The following is a 23874-nucleotide window of genomic DNA, read 5'->3' as shown; positions in this document are numbered from 1 at the left end:
TGGCATAATGATATTAGTGGTATACCATAACGTTGTTTTTTGGATTTGGTCACCCTATCTTATAAAGGATGAGGAAGAAATAAGAAGTGTGGAGAAAGGCAACAAAAAATTACTAGAGGCATGGAGATCCTTCCATGGGAGGAAAGATTAAAAAGATTAGAACTACATCAGAGGTGACCTGACAGCTATTATAAAACAAGGAATAGATGATGTATTTAAGGTCAGTTCGACCACTTCTTTTTGCCTTTTATATGGCTGTCCAACATCTTGACAGTGGTGCTTAGTGATAGCATGGGAAAGAGCCTGATGTGCGAGTACTTCCCACAATAGCTACATGTCCACTTGCCAGATGGAAGTTGAAGCATACTTTGCTCCCTGGCTTGCCTCTGGACCTCAGCCTGTGCTCTCTGATGGCGCTGTGCAATGACTGCACCAGTCTTAACTTGGCTTCTGCAAAGTTAACTGGGAAAATCCTTCCAACAGTAGTTATCAGTGGGAATGCTGAATTTCTTGAGGCCTTGCTTTGACCTCATTGCTCTGTTGGAGCTTTGGTCTCCTTCTGTGTTGCGGCGAGTTCTTAAGTTGACCATAGAGCACAGCCTTTTGCAGTCAGTCTTGAGGCATGCATTCTACGTGTCCCAACCAGCAAAGCCTGCAAAGGTCCCGCATATTCTGCTTAGACTTTAGGCTGGTTCTCTCAAGGATCTTGTTAATGATGATCCATTGGTACCAAATAACTCCAAGGATTTTTCTAAGACAGTGGAGGTGGAAAATGTTCAATCTTTGCTCCTGCTTTTGAAGTACATAACCCCGGTGACGGCTCCAGCCCTCCCTTTCCTGCTGGCTGGGAGACACAGGGAGGGGGAAGGCGGAAGAACAGGCTGTGGTGCCAAATCCCACAAATTGTATCACTAGTCTAGCAAAATACAAAGTCCTTCAGAAAGGGCTATTGCTTGGAGCCATGCTATTGGAGGAGAAGCTCAGCTTTTGTGGAAAAACAGTGTCAGGGTCACGCACAGGAGTGATAAAAGCAAATTGTTTGCCTTTTATTGGGGTATTAAACTGTCCTCTAGAATGCGGATAATGGACCATTGTTATGATAAAAGAACAATGCCGAAGTTCTTAAGCATGGAAGAAGTTAGATGTTCTTTATATTTAAAATATTCTTGTAAAATATTTTAATCCCTTCCATATTAAGTGTACAACAGTGGAAAAATGCAACAAGGCACTCATCTAGTCACATGGCAACACCCTAGCAATTCGTTCTGTGACTGTGGCTACTGTAATGTGATCAGTTCAATCTAGAGCATGTGAAACGTCCAGTAGTCACTTCAGGCATTATTCTATGTTGTTGTTCTATGTATTTATCGTTTTTTGAGTGATTCTGTAACTTGAGTAAAAACAACGAGGAGTCTGGTGGCACCTTAAAGACTAACGGATTTATGTGGGTATAAGCTTTTGTGGGTAAAAAACCTACTTCTTCAGATGTCACTCCATGCAGATGAGGAACTGAGGCACAATGTAGATTGTGACTTTCCTAAGGTCAAATAGGAAGTTGGTGGCTCAATGAGAAATTGAATCCCAATGTACAGAATCATGACCTGTCCGTAAGACCATCATTCTTTTCTTTGCATCTCTTCCTGATGTTTATCCTGAATTTTAAGTGTGAAATAGTCTCCTTAAGAGATGTGAGCTTTGTTTTTAAAAAAGGAAAGAAAAGAGAGCTAATATAAAACTTTACCTTATTTCTTATAAGTCTCTAAGTGTAAATTCAGTTCAGATAATTTGCTTTTCTCTCTCTGTATCACCATTAATAACAAATTCTGAATTAAACCTGACCTTTTGGCACCATATGTGGGATTACATATTACTGGGTTGTTTGGTCAGTGGTGACTTATATTACAGGTATCTGCTGCTACATTTAAGTAAAGTTTGACTAAAGATATGTTGTCACTTCAGAGTTAAGTTGTCTACATTTCAGTCTTTCTCTCAACTTAGCTTAGCGCAAGTGAGAGCGGCCACATTGCAAAATAGTACTAAAGTTGGTGTGTACACGCTCGCACTGTACTCACTTGTGTGGGATGCCAAGACTTCTGGGGGCACATCCCATGGTCCTTAGCGCTGTAGTAACATGAATCTCTTTCTAAATTTTTCCCAAGTGAATTGTGGGAGAACTTGTCTGTCTTTTTTTGGGCACATGGAGAAGAAGGAAGGCATTGGAACGTATTGGCACTTGAGTGGTGCTAGCCTCTGGTTGTGTTAACACCTGAGGAGTTGTTCGTACTCAAGTTTTAGCTTATGCCTTGTCACAGGCCAGCCAATTTGAGTTAAAAGTAGTACTAAACTCAATTTATTTTGTATAAGGGACTGGAGTTAGGGGCAAGTTATAACTTGAGTGAACTTTGCAGTGAAGTAGAGCTCCAATTGTGGGTAGAGTTAGAAGCTTATTTTAGTCCTTGCTTTTGTACCATCACAGGAGTTTGTAATGGAATCCTCAACTGATACATTGTAAATTACTGATATAATTAAATGACTGACTGATATCACTGGAGATCTTTTCTCCCATTCCCCCCCCCCCCCCCCCCCGCTTTAATGAATCATAATGGTATTACACTTCTTGTTTGTTAAATCTTTAATGGTAGGTTATAGTCAAGGTCCTTCACTTTCAGCTTTTACTATTTATTTATTTATGATTATTTACCAAAAATTTCCTAGGTTTTACAAAACCTATTTGGTTTATTTGAGTCGTAATGGTAAAAAAAAAAACCTGAATACTGATTAAGAAAATCCAATATATTAGGTAGATGTGTTTATGTTAATAATAAATTAGTCTAAGTGTAAATGCAAGGCTGCCTGTTAAAAGGTAACATAGTGGAAGATGCAAACATACATGTATGTACATATCTGTATGTCAGTGCCCAAGTCCTAAAAAGAAAAATGCCGGAACTCCACGGATCTGTCTCCCCACTCTGGAAGGAGAGATGGCAGCTTTGTGATCTGGGCTGCTCAAGTCACCAAGCTGCCATCTTTCCTTCCAGAGTGTGAAACCAGATCAGAAGTACTTTGTTTTATTTTCTGTCCTTCCTTCCCCTAATATATACTCAGAACACTGAAGTTAATTTTTTGCACTGATTTTCACCCACTTTTTAAATTTTTGTAATAAACACTGATAAGTTTCCAGAAAATTATAAACAAAATAGAAACTGAAAATAAAGGGCTTTGGTTACAGTATGGTGATGCATCACTGTGGGACATGCTACAGCTGTAAAACATTGTAATTTAAATCTTTTTGCAGTTATTTTTGGAACTGTCTACAAAGTTCAGCAAGGTCATGATATAGTGATATAGTTGCATAGTTGCCCTTGACATTTTTATATCCAAGGAGAGTCCAGAGTGATTCCAAATAAATGTGTTTTTTAATTTCACCCAAGATGCAGGAACTTTTTTGATGTATTTGAACTGTTTTGTATAGAGATTTGGCAAATGTAAGCAAAATATGCTACAGTATTTTGTTTTTAAAAATGTATTATAAAGTTTATTGTAAAGAAGTAACTAGGTCAACCTCTGGATGACCTGTCTTCTAGAGTTTCTTTAGTTAGCTTTAGGCTAGAGCTCCACCTTGTGATCTTTCAGCATGATACATTTTCTTTTAAAAGTTAATAAGTTAATTATGTTTCAGTAAAACTCATGGTCTTCTGAAATTCATAGATAAACTCATAAGTCAACTTAATTTTGCCAACAAATGCTGAAAGCTGTATGAAATATATAAATAGACAAAATTTAAATGCTTAAGTACTAAACATATGAAAGATAGTTTGTTTCATGATAATTAGAAATATATGTTGACCTTAGCAGATACATATACCAGTACTAGATGCCAAAGGTCTGGCTTTAAATCTGTGCTTACTATGGATACTTCAATTTTTTGCTGGTTGAAATGGCATCTTCAAAATAGGCTCTTTTTGCTGCCTGCTCTGAATTGACTACATCAAAGTATTATTATTATTATTTTTTAAATGTAAGTTAAAGGACCTAATAAGATACTTATACAACAAAAGCATATGTCTGCCCTTTTACTGTTTATGGTCCTAATCCTTCTCATAACCTCAGCACCTTTTTGCTGGAATTAATGTTGTAAACTCCTGTGTCATCCTACTGATATGTAGAGCATTTTGCACACCAATGATACTATGTAAATAATTTATTGACGTCTCATATGTTGAGAAAGTTGCTGGCCAAATGCTAGGACCCTCCCCTCTTCTGTTTTTCTCCCCTCTCAAAGACAATCCCAAAACACTTCTATTTTTGTAACACTCTTTAGCTCTAAGAGACAGGTTCATATCACTCTTTTCTATAATTAGAAGGTAGAAATTCAATACTTCAGGAATAATCATCTGGTTTTCTTGTTTGTGCTAGGAATCTAATTATGAAACACGCAGAGTGTGTCACCACAAAACTACAGATATCTAGTTTTAATAGATGATGTCTTTAATTTCAGAATGAGATGCACCAAATCTATAATTTAATTCTGTGTTGAGATTATTTTTGAACAGTTTATACGTTCCTTTACTCAGTTTGTGATGATTATATTCTTTAAAAGTGTTTGTGGTTATATGAAACAATGCTGTCCAGAACTATATTTTTACAGATTCTAATATTAAGACAGATATGGTCTAAGTGCAGAACTAGGAATGTATTGTAATTCCTGTTCACACACAGACTCTCTGTGTGACTGCGGACAAATAATTTTACTTCTCTGCCTCATATCTACAGCACAGACATCTACCACTTCACTAACTGAGTAACTGGTAGCAATAGTAAACTGTTATCTTCCATGTGGGCCATTTGCAAGAGGATGATATAAACATTTTTCCCAGTAGGGGTTTCACACATGTTTGCTTAACAGCAGACTAATGTTGAGACTTTGGTACCTTGAGCTGTTCTATAAATTCTGGATAGGACTGTACTGTGGTGATTACAGATTAGGACTGAGCATTTGACTGTTCCAAAAATAATTGGTCAATTGATGGGTCAAATATAAAATAATGTAAAAATGGTCAAATATTTTGAAGCATTAATTTATTATGGGATTGAGTCCCTGACTATCTTGGCTAATAACCACTGATGGACCTATCAAATATTCTTCGCAATTTATCTCAATCTTTTTTAACCCCAGTTATACTTTTTGGCCTTCACAACCTCTCCTGGCAATGAATTCCACAGGCTGACTGTGCGTTGTGTGAAGAAGTAATAGGCAACAAATTTAAAACAGAAGTAATTTCATTGGGTGACCCCCTAGTTGTGTTATGTGAAGGGGTGAATAACACTTCCTTATTCACTTTCTCCACACCAGTCGTGCTTTTGTAGACCTCTGTCACATCGGCCCTTTAGTCATTTCTTTTGTAAGCTGAATAGTCCCAGTCTTTTTTAATCTCTCCTCCTATGGAAGCTGTTCCATACCCCAGTCATTTTTGTTGCTCTTCTTTGTATTTTTTCCAATTCCAATATCTTTTGTAAGATAGGGCGACCAGAACTTCATGGGCATACCATAGATTTATATAGTGGCATTACAATATTTTCTGTCTCATTATCTATCACTTTCCTGATGGTTCCTAACATTTTTAGCTTTTTTGACTGCCGCTGCACATTGAGCAGATGTTTTCAGAGAATTACCCATGATGACGCCAAGATCTCTGTCTTGAGTGGTAACAGCTAAGTTAGATCCCATCATTTTTGGTGTATAGTTGGGATTGTTTTCCAATATGCATTACTTAGATTAAATTCAATGTTGATAAATACAGTCATTTTGTTTCACAATCACAGTTTTGTGAGATCCCTCCGTACTCCTCCGCTTTAGACTCCACTATCTTCAGTAATTTTGTATCATCTGTAGACTTCCCCATTTTTCCAGCTCATTTATGGATATGTTGAATAGTGCTGATCCCAATACAGTTCCTTGGCGGACACCACTGTTTAAGTCTCTCCATTCTGAAAATTTATCATTTATTCCTACCCTTCGTTTCCTATCTTTTAACTAGTTACTGATCCATGAGAAGACTTCCCTCTTACCCCATGGCTGCTTCTTTGCTTAAGAGCCTTTGGTGTGGGACCCTGTCAAAGACTTTCTGAAAGTTCAGGTACATTGTATCTCCCTTGTCCATATGTTTTTTGACCCTCTCAAAGAATTCTAATAGATTGATAAGACATGATTTCCCTTTACAAAAGCCATGTTGAGACTTCCCCAATATATTGTTTTCATCTGTGTCTGATAATTCTGTTTTTCACTATCATTTCAACCAGTTTGCCTGGTACTGAAGTTAGGCTTACCAGCCTGTAATTGCCAAGATTACCTCTGGAGCCTTTTTAAAAATTGGTGTTATGTTAATTATCCTCTAGGCATTTGATATAGAAGCTGATTTAAGTGATAGGTTACATACCACAGCTAGTTGTTCTGCAGTGTCATATTTGAGCTCCTTCAGAACTCTTGGGTGAATGTTATCTAGTCCTGGTGACTTAATCCTGTTTAATTTATTAATTTGTTCCTAAACATCCTCTGTTGACCTCAATCTCTGACGTTTGCTCAGATTTGTTACCTAAAAAGAATGGCTCAGGTGTGGGAATCTCCCTCATATATTCTCTGCAGTGAAAACCTATATAAAGAATTAATTAGCTTGTCTGCAACGGCTTTGTGTTCTTTGAGTGCTCCTTTAGCACTATGATAGTCCAGTGGACCCCACTGATTGTCTGGGAAGCTTATTGCTTCTGCTGTACAAAAATTTTTTTGTTCATTTTTGTATCTTTTGCTAGTTACTCTTCAAATATTTTTTTGGACTGCTTAATTATACTTTTACACTTGACATGTCAGAGTTTAGTCTCCTTTGTATTTTCCTCAGTAGGATTTGACTCATTTTTAAAGGATATCTCTTTTTGGTTCTAACCACCTCTTTGACTCTGTTTGGCCATGGTGGCATTTTTTTGGTCGTGTTGCTTTTAATTTTTTTTATTTGGGGTATACCTACAGTTTGAGCCTCTATTATGATGTTTTTAAAAAGTTTCCATGCAGCTTACAGGCATTTCACTCTTGTTACTGTTACTTTTAATTACCATTTAACTGGCTTCCTCATTTTTGTGTCCTTTCCCTTTTTTGAAGTTAAATGTTACGGTGGAGCGTTTCTTTGATATTTCCCACGCCTACAAGGATTTTAAATTGAATTACATTATGGTTGCTCTTACCAAATGAATCAGCTATATTCACCTCTTGGACCAGATCTTGTGTGCTAGACCAAATCAAGAATTGCCTCTACCCTTGTGAGTTCCAGGACTAGCTGCTCCAAGAAGCAATCATTAATGGTTTCTAGACATTTTACTTCTGCATCCTGTCTTTAGGTGACATGTACCTCCTGTCCTGAGGTCACAGTTTATTCATTGTATTTTTTAAACAGTCAGCAATATATTGGGCTGAGTGGTGATGCTTGGTTGTGCACTGGAATAAGTAAAATGTTGGTTGTGGAGTTATTACCATTACGTTAATGACACCCTCATTGTGAACGTTGCTCCATCCCTCAGATACTAGACCGGGGTGGGCAAACTTTTTGGCCCGAGGGCCATATTGGGGTATGAAAATTGTATGGCGGGCCATGAATGCTCACGAAATTGGGGGTAGGGGTGTGGGAGGGGGTGAGGACTCCGGCTGGGGGTGCGGGTTCTGGAGTGGGGCTGGGGATGAGGGGCTTGGGGTGCAGGAGGGTGCTCCGGCCTGGGACTGAGGGGTTCGGAGGGTGGGAGGGGGATCAGGGATGGGGCAGGAGGGGGGATGGGGCTCTGGGGTGGGGTTGGGGATGAGGGGCTTGGGGTACAAGAGGGGGCTCTGGGCTGGGATCAAGGAGTTCAGAAGCGGGAGGGAGATCAGTGCTGTGGCAGGGGATTGGGCTGTGGGGTGGGGGGGGGCTCAGGGGTGCAGTCTCTGGGCGGCGCTTACTGCAAGCAGCTCCCAGAAGCATGTCTCTCCTTCGGCTCCGAGGTGTAGCCAGGCAGCTCTGCATGCTGTCCCATCTGCAGGCGCCATCCCTGCAGCTCCCATTGGCTGAGAACCGCCCTGCGGACGGGGTGGCGAGCAGAGCCGCCTGGCCACGCCTCCGTGTACTACGTAGAAGCCTGAGGGGCGTCATGCCTTACTTGGAAGCCATGAAAATTTCAGCCTGAACAGTTGAATTTTAGCTAAATTTTAAGCATCTAAGGTTCTTACAATGGGAAGTAACTATAGGTGGTGGTTCCAGCTCAGCCCATAATAGTTCACAGTTGTATTAGATGGCAGTACTTCTTAATTTTTTGTCCACTATGAGTTTTCTTGCTAGCATACTAGATGGACCACTAAACTGCTGTAAAAAGAAAAGGAGTACTTGTGGCACCTTAGAGACTAACAAATTTATTTGAACATAAGCTTTTGTGAGCTACAGTCCACTTCAGATGCATAGAATGGAACATATAGTAAGAAGATATATATACACATACAGAGAAGGTGGAAGTTGCCATCCAAACTGTAAGAGGCTAATTAATTAAGATGAGCTATTATCAGAAGGAGAAAAAAACTTTTTTGTAGTGATAATCAAGATGGCCCATTTAGACAGTCAACTCCTGTTCTTTTAGTGTAAAAATTGATGTTAATCTGGCATATTAAACACACTGAAGAGTAGACATGCAGAAAAGCCAGTATCTCTTAGACCCCCTTCTTGTGTGTTTTTAACATGTTCTACATGTGGCATGTAGTATACACTCGCTGCATGCCCCACTAGCACTGATATAAATAACAGTGCAGACAGGCACTGCTTGGTCTAGTAGTGTGGACACACCAGAAGCTTAGGGTATATACCCTAAATGGTTCACAGTGCCTTTTATGTCTATACTTCTATTTTTAGAAGTTAAGTGTCCTACTGCCTCCCTTTAGTAAAAGGCTCTGGCAGTGGGGAAAAGCTCTGCAGAAGGAGGCAGTGAGGAAAGGCTTTGGCAGCTCCTTTCTGTCAGAGCTTTTCCCTACTGCCTTCTTGCCAGAGCCTTTCACTGCATTGTGGACACAGAGTGCTTTTCACTGTGGTGTCTAGCTACTGTGGATGCAGACAAGGCCTTGGTTCAAAGAAGAAATTGAAGTTTTGTTCTTTAGATTAGTCTTCTAAAATGATCTAGACTAATCAGGAATGCATGCATATTCTCTTTGCCGCTTCACGTTCTAAAATGAGACTTTTTTCTATATATCATTTACCATGTTGTGCTGTATTTTGTTTTAATATTGTGATGCTGTTGCAGGAGTTTGGGGAGAGATTATGGGGTGAAGAGCACTTATAAAAATTGTAATTTAAAAGGAGAAAATAAACTTCCAGTCTTCTGAAATATATGTCAGAGGCTGATATACAGTACAAGACATTAATGACCATAACATTTTTGCGTCTTTCATTAATAGTAAAGATTGACCTGGTCTGTGTTTTTTTTAATAGGAGTTGTCTTTTGTGAAAGGAAGAAAACGTGCTTGCGCACCGTAAACTGTTTTTTGAACATATTTCCAATACAGTGGTGGTCCAGAAGATGATAAAGAAATGATAGCAGCTCCAGAAATACCAAGTGATTTTACTCTCCTTCAGTAAGTAATTAAAATTGCAGTGGCCAAACTTTTTAAGGTAAAACACATTTGTTATAGGTGCAATGACAATATACACTGTTGCTCTGATTAATTGCTAAAGAAAACAGAAAAATGAACAATGCTTAATACATACATAACAAAGTTTATTCTGTCAAGTAGTTACAGTGATTTAAATCTAAAGCATGGCTTGAATGGTGTCCTGTGTTTCCAGAGAGAGTTAAAATAGCAATCATATAAATGGTTTAACTTTATTTTTTACTCTAGATTTTTAGAATCTTTAATCAAGCATTTTGCTAGTAGGAGAATCTATTGTCATGGTCACAGAATAGTTTCCATTATAGCAACATTTTTCAGATGCTTATAACTTTCTGAAAAAAACTTTTTCTCTGGATTAGAAATTTTCTGGACAGAAATAGGAGTAATGTCAAGTCGTCTTGTTTCTGTTTAGGGAGACAGATGTTGATTGAGGCCCTTTTTTTAAAGGGCTAGGGTTGCTTAATCCTTAAGAGAGTTGCTTTTTTGCCAAGTGTGTGTGTGTGTGAGACAGAGATATATACTGGCAGAGCTCCGACATTGTCCCCGTGGGTCCCGCGCTTCCAGGTAGTTTATGCTAGCTTCAGAGGCTCACTGCAACCCTCCATCTAGCCCTTCTCTCTCTAGAGCCAAGGATGCAGTCTACTGAGCCCTTTTCATCATAAGCCAGCAAGAATGTTGGTGAGAGAACTCCCACAGTCCCTGTTGCTCCTACGGACTCATACCAAAACAGTTTAGCCTCTTGTTCTGACAGGGGCCTGTTTTCCCCTCCCAGGAGGTGTTTCTGTAGTGGTGGGTTGGGGGGAACCCAGGCCTGCCCTCTACTCCAGGTTCCGGCCCAGGGACCCTAATGGTAGCAGCTGTTGGCAGCCAACCTTTCACTGCCAGAGTTGCTACATTTCTCTGAGCCACTTCCTCACAGCTCTCCTTCTTCACTCTTACATTAGGGCTCCCTTATCAATGACTTGAGGGTGTCTTCATTAACCAGCCCTTCAGCTGCACTTCCTCTCCTCTGGCTCCCTGGCTCTCCTCGGCCTGACTGGAGTGAGCCATTTTATAGTATCAGAAGGGCCTTAATTAGAGTCAGGTGGTCACATTAGTTTAATGGCCTCACCTGACTCTTTTGTAGGTTAACTGGAGTCCGGTGTTCTCATTAGCCTGGAGCAGCCCCTGTTTTGGTCAGTCAGGGAACAGAAAACTGTTAATCCAGTGGCGAGTATATCTGCCTTCTGCTACTCTGCTGTACCCAACTGGCCTGGGTCTATCACTATATATATAAATATATATAAAACAATATGTGTGTGTGTTTTGATAAACTTTAACTGTAGATGATACCACTTTTCAGTTACTTGTGATAATATCCTACGGGTTCTCCAGTCATCCGTAATCTTTCAGGGTCGACAAAAACTGGGTTCCTAATGTGGGTTGTGGGCTTTTTTGTTTTTAACAGGGGAGGAAAAGCTAAATGTATCTCATAGGTACAGACAGAAACCTTTTTAGGCCTTCTTTATACATAATCAATTTTTTCCTTTGTAGTTCACTTAAGAAATTCTAAAAACCCTTCTTTGAGTCATGACTTCAGCTGAAAAGTACCTAAAATTTGAACTCTGCATGTAATTCATGCTTAATGAAGAGTACCAACTTTCTTCGGGTTGGTTGGGAACAATAAAAAAAAGTACTGGGGGTGGGGAGAGAGATATGTGATTGGAAAAAATGGATTTAGAGCATCAGCAGTATTTAAGACTTTTAAAAAATATATTTATTAGCAGAGTCTAATAGAGTTCTAAGGTTAACTTTCTGTCAGGTAGGAACTATTTAAATCTGTTACTAAGCACAGTCACTTAACCCTATTACTCCCTACCCTTCTCTTTTCCTCTGGCTCCACTCTCCAAGAAAATTAAATACACACAACTGTTAAATCAAGAAACAATTTCTCCGAATTGTGTGCATGTCCATAAATTAGAATTGGGTTTGTGTGATTTATTTGCTTCTTCACAATGTATTTTCTGAAAGGTTTTTAAATTAAAACTTGTGTGTGATATGTGTTGTGTTTATGTAAGATGCAAGTTTTGTCTGTTCTTTTTCCTAAAAGACTAGGGACATCTGGAGAACTAGTGAGATCATGACAACAGAAGTACTAAGGGTGTAAAACTTAACAGTTGAGAAAGGAGGAAAGAGGAATTCTTAGGCCTTATTTACAAGAAATAGTTGCACCAGTTTAAGTTGGTTTCAACTGGTGTAAAAATCTATATGGGCATCTCTTATTTTAAGAGTATTTTATTGTGGTTTAATTTAAACTGATTCCTAATCAGCTTAAAGCAAATTGAAATAAATGTGGTTTAACCAAAATAGATGTGTATCCACAGCCTTTTTCATTAGTTTAATTAAACCTGTTTAAAGTCATACCCTAAGTTAAAGTGGTACAGCTTTCTTGTGTAGACAAGCCCTTAATCATATGTTTAGAATTTGGGTTTTCACACCTATTAAACTCTCACATGCCAAGTTTTGGGATGAAAGTTTTTTTATTAAAGACTTACAGCCTGTGTTTTTAATGGTTGGGGACAATTCCAATCCATATTTGAGTCCTCCTCTACAAAATGGGAACAACAAAATGTTGACATACCTGATCATTCTAAAGTTTAAAAAATAAACCAACTAGCTTGAAAATGTTTTTTGCAACTGTAGGGGTTCTCAACTTTCTGGCATCCTTTATATATTATAAAGAAGCAAGTACTGACACTTTCCCTTTGCAGATCACTTTTAAGGTTGCATAGTTTAAAAGTATGTCAGCAAATGCAAATGTTATAGGTTCTATGACAACATGAATTTGCATACAGTGCATAGTCTATATAATTTAGGATACACGTGTAAGGTTTAATAACAAAATTTAACAAGAAATGCAAAAATACTAATATTACGTAGGTGAAATTTAGCCAAGTTAATATTGCTGTAGGAACAGGTGGCCTTTTTGTTTCCTAACTCTTACATTTATATTAGGGCTGTTGATTAATCACAGTTAAGTCACACGATTAACTAAAAAAATTAACTGCGATTAAAAAAATTAATCATGATAAATTGCATGGTTAAACAGTAGAATACCAATTGAAATTTATCAAATACTTTTGGATGTTTTTCTTCATTTTCAAATATATTGATTTCTGTTACAGCACGGAATACAAAGTGTACAGTGCTCACTTTATATTTTTATTACAAATATTTGCACTGTAAAAATGATAAACAAAAGAAATAGTATTTTTCAGTTCCTCATACAAGTACTGTAGTGCAATCTCTATTGTGAAAGTGTAACTTATAAATGTATTTTGTTGTTGTTGCATAACTGCACTCAAAACCAAAACAATGTAAAACTTTAGAGCCTACAAGTCCACTCAGTACTACTTCTTGTTCAGACAATCACGAAGGCAAACAAGTTTGTTTACATTTACGGGAGATACTGCTGCCTGCTTCTTATTTACAATGTCAACTGAAAGTGAGAAAAGGTGTTCACATGGCATTTTTGTAGCAGACATTGCCAGGTATTTACATGCCAGATATGCTAAACATTCGTATGCCCCTTCATGCTTCAACCACCATTCTGGGGGACATGCTTCCATGCCGATGAAGCTTGCTTTAAAAAAAAAAGTACGTTAATTACATTTGTAACTAAACTCCTTGGGGAGCATTGTCTGTCTCCTGTTCTGTTTTACCGCGTTCTGCCACATATTCCATGTTATAGCACTCTCGGATGATGACCCAGCACGTTTTCGTTTTAAGAACATTTTCATAGCAGATTTGACAAAACGCAAATAAGGTATCAATGTGAAATTTCTAAAAATAGCTACAGCACTCGACTCCAGGTTTAAGAGTCTGGAATGCCTTCCAAAATCTGAGACGGATGAGGTGTGGAGCATGCTTTCAGAAGTCTAAGAAGAGCAACATTCCGATGCAGAAACTACAGAACCCAAACCACCAAAAAAGAAAATCAACCATCTGCTGGTGGCATCTAACTCATGATGAAAATGAGCATGTCTTGGTCCGCTCTCCTTTGGTTTATTTTCAAGCAGAACCCGTTATCAGCATGAACACACATCCTCTGGAATTGTGATTGAAGCATGAAGGAACATATGAATCTTTAGCGCATCTGGCACACAAATATCTTGTGATGCCGGTTACAACAGTGCCATGTGAAGCCTGTTCTCGCTTTCAGGTGACATTGTAAACAGAAAGTGGGCAGCATTATTTCCTGTAAATGTAACCACACTTTTGTCTGAGTGATTTGCTGAAGTAGGGCTAGGTGGACTTATAGGCTCTAAAGTTTTACATTGTTTTATTTTTGAATGCCGTTATTTTTTTGTACATAATGCTACATTTGTAAGTTCAGTTTTCATGATAAAGAGATTGCAATACAGTACTTGTATTAGGTGAATTGAAATATACTATTTCTTTATTTTTTTATTACAAATATATGCACTATAAAAAACAAAAGTGAGCACTGTACACTTTGTATTCTGTGTTGTAATTAAAATCAGTATATTTGGAAATGTAGAAACACCCCAAAATATTTAAATAAATGGTATTCTTTTATTATTTAACAGTGCGATTAATCTTGCGATTAATCACAATTTTTTTAATCAGTTGACAGCCCTAATTTATATTATAGCATTTTTTAAAAGTATGGTATGTTAAAGTAAAAGTGTAGTGTTGCTACACGTGCCAACATTTTAGAAAATTTTGTAGAAAACTTCTGAGTTTTGAACCACAGTAGATGTATTCTCTGTCCCTATTCTCTTAATAGATTTGTAACTCCCATTGACATTCATGTATATTTTCTAATAGAATAGTCTTGCTTACAAGCTTTGGCAGGGAGGAGAGCCGTCAGTTTTGCAGTAGTGTGGCAGATATTAAGAAAATGTAGTGAAGTGCAGCATATAGGTCTCACTGAAACGTACTTGTGCCATAGTCTCATGCATATTCATAGTCGGGAAGAAGCTAATAAGCTCCAATTTTATTCGTTGTTTTACCCATTTTTGTCTTACTTTGTCTCAAGATGTTATGAATTTTCTTAACAAAACCAACCCCTTTGTTCTGTTAAGATGCCTGGTTTAATGAAAATTCTTTAAAAAAATGGTGACACTTTCATCGTCTTAGACATGCTAATAGTATTTCAAAAAGACCAATATTGAAATAACTTACCCTTGTGAAACACTTTTAGTTAATTGCAAATATTCCGCAACATTATGTTCCATTGTATTTCTTTTAGGTGTCTAAAAATGAATGGCTCTTCTAAGAGTAGTGTCCCTATGGGTGCTCCACTTCAGGTGCACGTGTGTCCAACGTGTCTTTGATCAGAGATTTTTGTTAGCAATGTCTGTTCGGCCTGGGCTTACTCTGCTGATATCCTTGTACCCATCACTGAGGCCATATCAGGCTGCATGGGTAAATAGCCCTCAGTTCTTTCTCAGCTATCTCGGCCTGTGATGAAGCTTAGTGTATCCCCATTGTGTTCATCTGGACTACCTTCTGATTTCAGTCTAACTAGGTTTATTTTAGTTATTTGGAAGTTTGTTTTATTTCCTCCAGGGAGGCCCTTCCTAAGGGGTATACCTGGTTAATCAGGGTTTAATCGCCGCCTCACATGTAGAGAGGCTATCCTGGTCAACAACAGATATTCTTAAGTATGTTCGTTGCCTAGAGAAGTTGCACATTCCACAGAAGCTGTGTTGCCCTCAAATCCAGGGCAAGGAAGAACTGGGAAATGAAGTTGTGACTATTAATTATGGAGCTCTCCCTTCACCCCGCTTTGGAAACCGGTCATAAGAAACCCCCCTGTACATCAGTTTCCAGAGATATCTAGTACCCCTTCCACCTTGGTGAAACACTCTTGCAGAATGGGAAAAGCCTTAGAGACCTCAAGTAGAGGTTCCAAGAAGGGGAGCTCTAACTCCCCTCTAGGAATCCACTTTGAAAAGACCTTGCTCTCTGAGCAGGTAATAGCCTCAGAATCTAGCCTCAAGGCTCGATCTTGAAGAGGTAGTGGGCTCCTCTTGTACCGTAGCTCTTCTGAAAGTAAGTGAGGCTCTGAGAAGGTGCTGGTACCATCTAGCAGAGCTGGTCAGAACAAATAGAGAAGACCAGTACCACTGGACTTAACCTCTCTCCTGGTACCTCTGTTGAGTTCTTCGGTACTGTGTAAGATTAAGCCTCCAACTATGTGAAGTGCTCAAAACTTGGTGCTGTCCCCCAGGGACAAACCTACAATACAGTCAGTGCATATCTCAACCTCACTCGGTGCTGCAATTCCACTCTGCTTGATTTGCAAGACTTTAGGTGCCTGAAGGACTGATCGGTGACTGCTGAACTAGAGTCTCCATTGCTTGCATCTCTTGGTACCAAGAACCACTTGCTATCTGGATTCTTATACATCTTTTGTACCATCTAATTCACCTCCCTTTTTGGTTAGGGGAAGAAGAGACGACAATAGAGACGTCCCTTCAGTATCATCAGTCTCTGTCCAGGGTTCTCTTTCCTACCTACATAGGAAACCCCTTTCTCAAAGAGAGAGGGAGAATGTCTGGGGACCTCATGGTTCTTGTTGGGATCATCCCTGTATGCTACCCCCTTCCCACTGTGCTTCTCAGTGGCCATATTGGGATCCTTGAGCAGCTTATTGCCAACAGTTCACCAAGGTTCAGACAGTCTCTCACCGAGATGACAGGGAGACTGAAGCTTCCCCTTCCCAGCACACCACTCAGCAGGAGGAAAGGTTTGAGGATCAGGAGGCTAGGACAGACAGAGCCTCCCCATCAGATTGACATCTCATCCTCATCACTAGATGAGACCATAATACCTTCTCCTCCAACTGTGGCTGATGATTTTTCGACAGTTTCAAGACCTCATTAAACATGGGGCAGATTCTCTACAGATACGCTTGAGAATGTTAAAGAATCTCAACTCAAGCTGTTGGATGTTTTTCACTCTGCGGCATCATCCAGAGTTGCACATCCTATCAAAAAGGCTCTGCTGGAACCTGCAAAAACCGTTTGGCAAACTCTGGCCACAGTAATGATGAATTCAAATTGTAACAGGTGCAGAAAAGAGCTACTAGGATGATATGAGGAATGGAAAATCTACCTTATTATGAGAGGAGACTGAAAGAGCCTACCCAAAAGAAGGCTGAGGGTAGATATGATTGCTCTCTGTAACTATATCAGAGGGATAAATACCAGGGAGGGAGAGGAATTATTTAAGTTAAGTGCCAATGTGGACACAAGAACAAATGGCTTTAAACTGGCCATCAACAAATCGAGGCTCAAAATTAAACAAAGGTTTCTAACCTTCCGAGGAGTGAAATTCTGGAACAGCCTTCCAAGGGGAGCAGTGGGGGAAAAATAACCTAACTGTCTCCAAGTCTGAGCTTGATAAATTCATGGAGGGGATGATAATGATGGAACTGCCTACAATGGCATGTGGCCCATCAGTGATTGGCAGTAGCAGAAATTCCCAGCGGCTGGACACGGGGCAGTAGATGGGGAGGGCTCTACACAGAATTCTTTTCCAGCTATCTGCTTGGGGGATCTTGCCCACGTTCTCAGGGTCTAACTGATCACCATATTTGGAGTCAGGAAGGAATTTTCCCCTGGGTCAGATTGGCTGAGACCCTGGGGGTTTTTCATCTTCCTCTGCAGCATAGGTCATGGATAACTTGCAAGTTTAAACTAATGTAAATGGTGAATTTTCTGACTTGAGGGCTTCAGTAACTCATCCAGAGGTTAGGGGTCTTTTTCAGAAGTTGGTGAAGTTCTGTGGCCTGCAATGTGCAGGAGGTCAGATTAGATCACAATGGTTTCTTCTAACCTTAAAGTCAGTAGTGACAGACTACCTCCATTGTCAGGCAATCATAGTATACCTGTACTTTGATGACTGTCTGCTTGAGGATCAGTCACAGTAAGAGTAAGACTCATGCAGAGGGCACTTCCTCAGTTCTTGGACTTGGGTCTTCAATTGAATGTGGGAAAAATCCACACTGACTTCCATATAGAACATACAATTTATAGGGGCATCCCTGGACCCTTGTCATCAAGGACCTTCCTTTCTGTGAACAGGTTCATGATGCTTGTCCCAACTATTCAAGGGCGCTCGCAGACTTCAGTCAGAAACTGTCATCAACTTCTAGGTCACTTGTAGGCTTGCACTTTCATGACAGAGCATGCGAGATTACACCTCTGCAGTTTCTAGGGCTGTCTCAGGTCAGTATACCTGCCAAACAAACACAGCCTGGACAAACAAGTGTCAGTTCCTCAATAGGTGAAGCACACCCTAGATAAGTGGAAGGTTCATCACAATGTAGGCACGGGAGATTCCTTCCTTCAGTCAACGCCATGGTAACTATAACCATGGATGCATCTCTGTTAGGATAGAGGGCACACCTCAGTGCTCCCATGGTACAGGGTCGATGGTCACCCCAAGAAACCACTAGGGGGTGTGAAAGTTCACGGGATTAAAGTTGACCTGTACTGCAGAGGTACAACAGATATTACTGAATAGTAGGAAAAAATCTACCTTCAACAGTAGAGAATATTTAGTCACTGGTGTGAATGCCAGAAAATTGTTGCTGAATTTGCCTCACTTCTGCTTGTTCTGGACTACCTGCTGCAACTAAAGAAAACAGGACTGTCAGTGTTCTCAAGGTTCATTTGGCCATCTTAACAACTTTTCATACCACGAATGAAGGGTTTTCCCGGTTTGTTCATCCTACAGCTATACTCTTCATGAACAGTCTGGGAAATCCTTTCCCACAGGTAAAAGCCCCCAGGTTGGGGCCATAATTTATTTCTGAAAGCTCACAAAACCTTCTTTAGAACCGATGGCAACCTGCTCCTTACTGAACTTTGTCTATGGAGACAGCCTTCTTCGTGGCTATTACATCAGTCTGCAGAGTAGGAGCAACGGGGGCCTTAATGGCAGATCCTCCATTCCCAGTATTCTACAAGGATAAGGTTTCCTTCGTCACATCCCAATTTCTTTTCTAAAGTGTCTTCTGAATTTCATCTGAATCAGATCGTTTACCTGACAATTTTGTTTCCAAAACCTTGTAATGCCAATCTCGGGACTGCTTTTCTCGGGACTGAGTCTAGATGTCAGGAAGGAATTAGCTTTCTCACTAGATAGTCTGTGAAATTTCCAAAATGAAACTGCAGAACTGGAATTAATTTGCAAACTGGACACCATCATATTAGGCCTGAATAAAGATTGGGAGTGGTTGGCTCATTACAAACCTAATTTTCCCCCATACTAATTTTCCCCTACTGTTACTCACACCTTCTTGTCAACTGTTTGAAAGGGGCCACTCTCATTACCGCTGCAAAAGTTATTTTTCCTCCCTTGGTATCCTACTGTTAATTGAATTGTCTTGTTAGACTGACCTCACACTTGGTAAGGCAACTCCCATCTTTTCATGTATTTATATCTGCTCCTGTATTTTCCACTCCATGCATCTGATGAAGTGGGTTCTAGCCCGCGAAAGCTTATGCCCAAATAAATTTGTTAGTCTCTAAGGTGCCAAAAGTATTCCTTGTTGTTTTTGCTGATACAGGCTAACACGGCTACCACTCTGAAACCTATCAAAATGATTTAGTACTGTTTTTTTTTTATTTGAAAACCGATCTAAAAGTTCTGCTATTTCTACCCAAAGAAATCCAAATTGGATTTCTGCTGTATAATTTGCTTGTTACATTGCAGCCAGCATTCCACTACCTCCTTGTGTGCTGGCTCACTCTGTGAGGTCAGAGTCTACATCTATAGCTCTACTTAATAGTGTCCCAGTATCTGAGATCTGCAGAGCTGCTACATGGTATTTGGTACACACCTTCTTTAGATGCTATGCCCTAGTCAGTGCCTCTAGATCTGATACGGTAATTCTTTCTTCAGTTCTGGACTTGATTTCAAAGCTCATGTCTCCTTATGAGGGATACTGCTTGGGAGTCATGTGAAGTGGAATGCTTATAGGGACATTACTCAAAGAGAGGGAGAGAGGTTACTCACTCTGTGCAATAACTGTAATTTTTCAAGATGTGTTCCACTACCTTCCTTCCTTATGAGTTTTCTTCTGAGACTTGGTGGTGGATGGAGAAGGAACTCGGGGTGGTTCACCCGTGCAGCCTGATATAGTCTCAATGTATGCAAGACTTTTAAAACATGTAAATGTATTTTGAGCAAACAGCGTGTCAACATTTTCATTAAAATTAAACACAGAATGTTGTTGTTCTTGGCTGTCCAATTTAAATTTTACAAAATTTGAGTTTTGATAAAATACAAAGCTACTTCAAGTATGTTTAACTAGGTAAAGATAACTAAGTGGTGTGCATAAATATGTTAGATCAGGATTCTTCCTATCTCTTTATCTATTGTCTAACACAGCTGGTTGAAAAAGCCAGAATATTTTTTGTGAATTTTTTTGTTGAAAATTCAAAATTTTTCAACCAGCTTCAAGGTTCAATAGTTGGATTTCTGTAAGTTTTTAAAAAAGGAAAGAAAATTCCATAGCCATTTGATTTCACAGAAGACACCTTCCTGCACTGTCAGCAGAAGGAACCTTTTATTTATGGTTCTCTAGCATGTTAATTAGTTGTTAGGACAAAATGGATTTAAAATGAAAGGCCTAGATTTAAATATTTGTTCATACTGAGTTGACATAATCTTATTGAAGATGTAGATAATATTGCTACAATTATTTTGACAGTAAGGTTTCTGATGTAGTATGTAAATATTTGTTTGTCATTACAGGGAGTCTGAAACACACTTTTCTTCTGATACAGACTTTGAAGATATTGAAGGAAAAAATCAAAAACAAGGCAAAGGAAAAGTATGTTCAGTTTATCTGGGATATTGAAACACTTGAAATTGTGTGCAGACTGATAAGTGCAAGAATTGTTTTAATGCGGGTTAGGTGGCTGTACCATTGTGGGGAAAAAATTGAACTAGAAATACCTAAAATTTCTTTTAAAAAAGTTCTTAACACGTTACATATCTGTTGTTTCTTCTGTGAGTGATGATCCTGTGTGTACGAACTCTGGGTGTGCATGTGCTCCAGATCGGAGACTGGAAGATGTTTGCTAGCTGTCTCTGTTGGTATGCGCCCTGTGCCCCTTTATCTTCTCAGGCTCCAAACGAAGGGCATAAATGGTGACACTGACCGACCCACACTGATGGTATTCCCATAGCATGAGACAGAGCTGCAGGTGCCAAAGCCTCTGGCAAGACCAACACCACTGGCACCACCAAGGGAAAGAAGCCCAACCTGCTTCCTCACGTCCAGGGCTAGATGCACCAGGCCGGAGGACATTACTATCTGTGTAGTTCCCGGAGCTCAGATACTGTCAGATCTGGTCCTAATGAGGGAGGTCCTCAAACCATTTGCTCTGTGTAAGAGGGAAAGCCAGCCACTCGCTGATTTTGTCAACCAGTAGGGGTGTAATCTCATGCACACACGCTCACACACCCCTCTCCAATACTGTTGGCATCACTCATTGATGCTCAAGCTGCCTTGTCTTCGGACAAGTCCTGTCAGTGGGAGAGCTTCACTGTGACACAGAGGCCCAGTCTGTGTCAGCAGCTCTTGTCAGGCCTGCCATACTCAGCACTGTTGTCATAATCTGTATGTAAAAGGTGGCATGTAAAGATATAATTGAAGAATGAATAACTCACTGATCATGAATATTCTTGCATAATGTATTTACAGGGTGAGTACCAAATGTTGTTAATATGTGCTAACATGGCTGCTACTCTGAAACCATTCTTAAAATGTGTTTCGCAAGCCATGCGTAAGCATAGTCTGCCTGAGACAAAGGAATGTGAAAAGAAAAGGAGTACTAGTGGCCTTAGAGACTAACCAATTTATTTGAGCATAAGCTTTCGTGAGCTACAGCTCACTTCATCGGCTGCTTATCACGAAAGCTTATGCTCAAATAAATTGGTTAGTCTCTAAGGTGCCACTAGTACTCCTTTTCTTTTTGCGAATACAGACTAGCACGGCTGCTACTCTGAAAGGAATGTGAGTTTACCTTAATTTATATATAAGCAGTACATGGGCCCATCAGATTAAGGGGGGAAGGGAGGAAGATTGCAGGAAACAGAACAATTTGCATTTTAGCGAACACTAAGGAGGAGCATGGAGCTTCCTTCACCCCCAGACTCCGGTCATGTTCCTCACCGAACTGCTTTTCAACACAATTATATACATTAATCCCTTCACCTCTGAATTCCTTGAGATGCAGGTTGTCTTGTTTGGAGTGAAATTCAAGATGGTGTTATAAGTAGGTTGCAGTAGCTGTTTTAGTCGTACCATAAAACAGATAGTAAAGGATTTTTTTGTATAAAAAATGGAAAATACTTTGATAGTGTTCTCACTACATGAAATTATTTACCGATCCTTTTTTTAAATGTGTGGCTATATAATGATTTCCAGGTTAAACTTCATTTTCAACTAAAAATAATTCACAAATAAGGGTTTTGGAAATCCATAGGTTCTTCTTCGAGTAATGTCCCTGAGGGTACTCCACTGTAGGTGTGTCTGGACGTCTCTGCTGCCGATCAGAGAACTTTGGTAGCAGTCTGTCCTGCCCGCGTATGCACTGCTCCTTGCCTGCCATGAAGCTAGCCAGCATCCATGGGCATTGCCTCCTCAGTTCCTTCTCAACCACCCCTGGCAAGAGAGAAAGCTCAGAGCTGTCTGTTCACAGATCGTTAGCTCCCTTTCGTTTTGTAAATTTTGTCTTCCATTGAAGACTTTAATTTTGTTATCTCATTTGTTTTTTGTTGTCTGTGCCAAGGAAAGAAAGAAAGAGAAAAAGAAAAAAAAACAAAAAGCAAGAAGAAAGCATTTGCCTCCGGCCAGCCCCAGTGGGGGAGAGGGCCCTGGACAAGGGTATGCCTGGCTCTGCAGCCTTCAAAAAGTGCCTCAGTTGCAAGGAATCTTTCCCAGTGACTGACGGAGACTTGTGGTGCATTCACTGCCTAGGAGAAAGCATAACTCACAAAAGTGTGGTTGGTGCCAGCAACTAAAACCCAGGTCCAGGAAAGACTGAGAGCCTTTCATGGAGTCTGCCCTTCAACCTCCGGAGTCCCGGGGAGAACTTACTGCAGCCTTCTACTTTGAAGGCAGGTGATCCCAAGAAGATGAGGCACTCACTCAAGACCACTAAGGAAAGGTCTGTGACTCCCCATAGTGAGATCCAGTTGAGCCAGAAACGATCTCTGGCTCCATCAGTACTTACTGTGCCTGAAGCCTGTACTCTGGGCAAGTGTGGTACCAAGCAGACAGAGCAAGTCGGTCTGCTCAAAGAACTGATTGGCATGGGCAAAGAAGTACCAGTACAACAGGGGCATCAAAAGGCATGGGAGATCTGCAATGGGAAAGGCTGTGTTGGCACAGACATTGGCCCAGGTACTGACCCTGATGTGCATGATGACAACGGACTGCATGGCCAGGTCCACATCTCTGACTGTATTGGTACAAGCCTTTTGGCACTGACAACTACTGGTACCGACCCCATCCGCATTGCAGGATTTCTGGAGTGCAACGGATCTCTTGGTGTCCGACGCACTGGACTTGCCCCTACTTAGTACTGGGCCCTGGCACTGAGTTCTCACAGAGTATTTGACTCGCTGACATTTCTCTACCATGCACTGCCTTTCTCATCGTCTGAGTCGGGAAGTAAGCAAGAGGACTTGGGTTCCCACTATCGTTTTACCCACTATGTGGGGCCCGATTTCACTGTGGGCACCAGGGATATCAGACTCCATGGTTTGGCCAACCATAGTACCAGCCACTGGCTCCGTATCCTCAGTGTCCATACTGGGACCATTGGCAGGCTCAGAGGCAGCAGTCCTCCCAGGCCCTTAGTGTGGCATACAAACAGGCAGGGAGTCGCCCTTCTTCATCTGCAGCTTCGAAAGCTTTGGAATCCCCTGAGCTGTCGAGGGAGGAAGTTGGGGCAGGGTCAGAGGAGGAAGACACTCCTCAAGTTAATTTCTCATCATCCTTACCAGATGAGGCAGTGATGCCCTCTCCGTTATCTGTGGCTGATGATTTTAAATCATTCCAGGACCTAACTCAGAGGGTGGCAGAAGCTCTACAAATACATTTGCAGGAAGTGACTGAGCCTCACCACAAATTGGTAGACATTTTACACTCTTCCACTTCTGCCAGAGTGGCC

The 23874-nt window shown here is 40.3% G+C and overlaps 1 protein-coding gene across 1 annotated transcript in view; it reads left to right on the top strand.

Moving 5' to 3' along the window:
• STAG2 (STAG2 cohesin complex component) overlaps window positions 1-23874 on the top strand; it is a 183447-nt gene that overhangs the window by 54213 nt on the left and 105360 nt on the right. The window contains exons 2-3 of the mRNA XM_077826345.1: window positions 9489-9631; window positions 20444-20522. Coding sequence (XP_077682471.1) covers window positions 9588-9631; window positions 20444-20522 — 123 coding nt within the window. The 5' untranslated portion in view covers window positions 9489-9587. The remainder of the gene's footprint in view (window positions 1-9488; window positions 9632-20443; window positions 20523-23874) is intronic.

This window comes from Eretmochelys imbricata, chromosome 9, assembly GCF_965152235.1.
Source record: "Eretmochelys imbricata isolate rEreImb1 chromosome 9, rEreImb1.hap1, whole genome shotgun sequence".
Lineage (NCBI taxonomy): Eukaryota > Metazoa > Chordata > Testudines > Cheloniidae > Eretmochelys > Eretmochelys imbricata.
The sequence above is the reverse complement of the archived record's forward strand: the minus strand, read 5'-3'. Positions and strand labels throughout refer to the sequence as shown.